A 4,041-nucleotide genomic window follows, 5' to 3' on the forward strand; every position below is an offset into this window, starting at 1 on the left:
TATTTTATCATTATATATATATAAAAGTGTCTAAGTCTAGTATAACAATGAGTTATGTTGCTAAAAGGAATTGGTAAATAAGAAACAAAACCCTGTAGATGCACTAAATTATTAAACATGTAACAACAGAGCGATACCAAGCTACGGAAGACGATTAGGGCCACTGAAAAAAAAAAAAAAAAGTTAACTGATTTTTAAATTTTATTTCAGTATAGTATGGGAAAAAAGTCAGAATTCTGACTTTAATCTCAGAATTCTGAAATAAAATTTTAAAATCTGTCAACTTTTTATTTTTTTCAGTGGCCCTAATGCTCCTCCGTACCAAGCAAAGTTTGTATTCAGCAAGAAATTGAAATTCTCAAATATTTTCTTCTTATATTGTAAAGTTGTATCCATGTTTCATTTCCTTCTACTGTAATATCTTGAAATTCTTAATTAAAAGTTTGTTGTTACAATTTAACGATTTAAAAAAACAAGTTAAATAATATTTTAAGAGTCATGATCAGAGAATTAGTGCATCTTTAATCACAGGCAGCAAGTTTAAACTAATAATGAAATCCCTTCAGTGTGGATTAAAACAGGAGCAATTAGCAGCAGAGCTAAATAGCGAGTTGATTAAAGATTTATCTATATAAATATTAGAGCTAATAAAAACAGCGACACTGGAAGGATTCCAGTTTAATCACAAACTTAGATTAAGCTTCTTTCTGATATTATCGGAGAGTGGAGGAATGGTCAATAATACATCTTATACCTCCTATTTTAACTGTACAAACTATAAAATAAGGAGTTCAAACTAAACAAATTGAAGGCTCAGTTTGAAGTCTTTTTTTGAGTATTTAAAAAGTTTTTACTTTGTGATTTATAACATGGTAATAATGTTAAAATGTCAGCAGGCATAGCTTAATAAAACATGAGTCTGTTTATCAGATTCATTAGTAGGTCAACTTAATTGTTTCCAGACATTTGGACCAGATTTTCGTTTGCTATTGTCTTTATTCTCTGCTCATATTGGACCAGTCAGCAGAATCAGCAGCCAGACCAGAACGCAGTCAGGAAATAAGGAGCAGTGTGGTGCATTTAAAGCTTTATTGAAGGGAATGGGGACACAAAGCATAGAAACACACAATGTGGAGTGGAAAGATAATAATAAGCAGTTTGACAAACAAAAGAAACAAATATATACATTAATTGAAGAGGAGTTGGCATTGAATGTGCAGGTGATAATCTGAATCAGTCAGGGCAGAAGGAGAGCAGAGATGTAATAAGGAAATAACTAAACAGATACACATGAAACTCTGCAGAAAGAAACACAATAATGCGCTAAGAAACAATAGACAAAGGATGTAACTGAAAAAGCGGCAACTAGAGTTTGTTTCCAAAAAGGAAATAATTAAAGCAGAAACTAAACAACTAATCCAAACATGTTGTGTAGCTGTGGCCGTTTTCCATCACTTCATCTGCAGAATACCTGGAATCTTTACTGTTGGGATCTGGAGGCTTGTCAACCTTTCTCCACTAGAGGGAGCCTGAGATCTTCCTCCTGAGGGCGTGAGCTGACTTCTGCACACCTGCTTCCCATCTGCTCATTTGGAGGCTTTTTAAGGAGGAGGAGGCTGACACTTCCCTGCCAGAGTGTTTTGCCAGTAATGGTTCCGGCAAACTTTGAGCCTGCTGAAAATCTGATCTGTTTTCCTGATTTTTTAGAACCTCTCTGATTCTGTGTTCTTCTGCCTATCAGATCCTGACATATCTGGTGATCAGTCAACTCCTAGACAAAACTCTCGCTGCCTGGAGCCTGCCTGTCTGCCCTCCGCCTCAGCCTCTGCCCTCAGCCCTCTGCCTGCGGTTCAGCCTCTGGACCCTCAAGGTTCCCCCCCTGCCGATCAGAATACCCCTGAGCAGGTATTAACCCAAACCACCGTCAAACAGCAAGTTTCCTGGATCCACTCTAACCGTTTCTGTCCTCCTCTAGTTGCTTCCCTCCAGTGACCAGCCTGACGAACCAAGACGCCATTTACCTTTTCTGAAAACATTGTCAATAAACCTTTTAACTATTTTTCCAGTCTCTTGAGTGTTTCTGCATGTGGGTAAGAAGACTAGACCCCAACATGACATTTACATCCTAATTTGAAAATACTCACAGCAGCTTTTAAAAAAACGGTAGCTTTCATGTTCCCCCAGCTGCACTGCATTACTTAGATAGATTTATTTTGTCATTTTGTACACACGAGTTTATACAAAAATAAATGTTGTTTAAACTTACCTTGCAGGTACCGAGAACTCCAGGCATGCTGTTGCAGTCTCTCAGGGTGAACTTCACCTCGATGTAGATTCTCTTGGCTCCTTCTCGAGGGATCCAACCGGACCGTAACCAGTTGTTCTGACTCGGACTCATCACATTACACACCTAATTCAGAATATATGCTGTCATTCAACTAATACCAACGCTTAAAAACACTGCAGGCGATCATTTGAAAAGCCTTTATTATGCATTCATCTATATAACGGTTGGGTTGCAATTTTGTTCTCTAGATGATGTGAATCCAGATATGATAACTGGTTTGGAAGTTCATAGTTGAACCTTCTACTATGTAAAAAAATTCTGTTTGTTTAAAGCAATTTAAATGTGTTATTTTTCTTTTGCTTTATTGCTGTCATGATCTGGCCTGTTTGCTCTCCCTTAATTGGTTATTTCTTTCACCTGTCGTTTTCCCTCCCTGCCTCAATTATCATTTATTCCACCTGTTTCCTCTGGTTTATATTCAGTTCAGCCTGAGCATTCAGGGCCAGATCATTATTTGTTTTTCTGCTAGCTTGTCCGTTCTGTTGATTCCAAGGTTCGTGTTCTGGATCCTGCCGGCCAGTGGAAGGAGGGTTTAGTGTCTGTCTTGTCTCCTGCTCGTCCACTGTTCCTCCCCTGCGGAGTCCTCTGGGTTTTTGGCTCATTATGGGGGGAGGTGTAGTTTTTATCCCAGTAAGCCTGGCTCCAAGGAGGAGACCAGTTTAAAGGTCCTGCATCAAATTCTGTTTCCACGTCCTGTCTCGGCTATCCTCTTCCACTCAGCCTCCCCGTCTACATCTGATCCCGTCTGCTCCTTCCGGACTCTGTCAGACTCTGAACCTGCCTGGGAGCACTACGAGGCCTGGATCCTGCCTGTTCTGTCTGTTCTGAATCCCTGACCAGGATCGGCTTCCTGGAAGACCTCTGGAACTGCAGCAGTCGCCGCGTGCCACAGATCCTAGCAGCTCCCCCTTAGTTTTGTTCTTCATTTAATAAACATTACGGACTGTCCCTCCTTGAATACTGGGTCCATCTGTCCCCGTTTCCTGACACTTGCTGTTATTTTCTCTGAACTCACAGTAGTTCATTCTGTGTGATCCATCAAATTTAGACTCGACTTTGCACCTCATTTCTTGTCTTCCCTCAGGTCTAAATAACAGGAATGGTTAGAATCTTCTTCTTTTAGAAGGCCGGTTTGAAAACAAAAACAATGTTTTACTTTTATATAATGCGGGTTTTCACAAATCAAAACATGTTTTTCTTTTTAAAGACCAAAGGACTTGAAACATGTTATGATTATAATAATTCTTTAGATCAATTATTGTGCAACTTATGTAAGAAAATTATGTAATAATGGTGGTCACACAATCAACACCTGAAAAGAACACAATCATTTTAAATATATAGTACAACCAATGACCTCAACACATACTGAACATCAAAAAATGTATTTGAACAAACAACTTTTAGCTTTTAAAAATGTTCTAACAACTGTGGAACATAAAAAAGGTCACAATGTTGGGATCTGGAGGTCTGTCCACCTTTCTCCAGCAGAGGGCGCCCTAGGTATCCTGGAGCTGAAGCTGACTACCACACCTGGGGCTCGTTTGCTCATCAGGGGACCAGCATTTAAACAGTGGAAGAGCAACACTCCAGCGCCAGAGTGTTAAGCCAGTTACGGTTAGCAAGCCTGAGCCAACCAACCTGTCTGATTCTCTGACTCCCCTGAAAACCTGAACCTGAACCTAACCAGTTTT

The 4,041-nt window shown here is 39.6% G+C and overlaps 1 protein-coding gene across 1 annotated transcript in view; it reads right to left on the minus strand.

The window, feature by feature from the left end:
* Positions 1-4,041, minus strand: part of LOC107104636 (ephrin type-A receptor 8-like) — a 79,802-nt gene that overhangs the window by 36,008 nt on the left and 39,753 nt on the right. Inside the window, exon 4 of the mRNA XM_015404679.1 lies at positions 2,267-2,410. Coding sequence (XP_015260165.1) covers positions 2,267-2,410 — 144 coding nt within the window. The remainder of the gene's footprint in view (positions 1-2,266; positions 2,411-4,041) is intronic.

The sequence above is a fragment of the Cyprinodon variegatus genome, unplaced genomic scaffold (assembly GCF_000732505.1).
Source record: "Cyprinodon variegatus isolate N-32 unplaced genomic scaffold, C_variegatus-1.0 Scaffold1827, whole genome shotgun sequence".
Taxonomy (NCBI): Eukaryota; Metazoa; Chordata; class Actinopteri; order Cyprinodontiformes; family Cyprinodontidae; genus Cyprinodon; species Cyprinodon variegatus.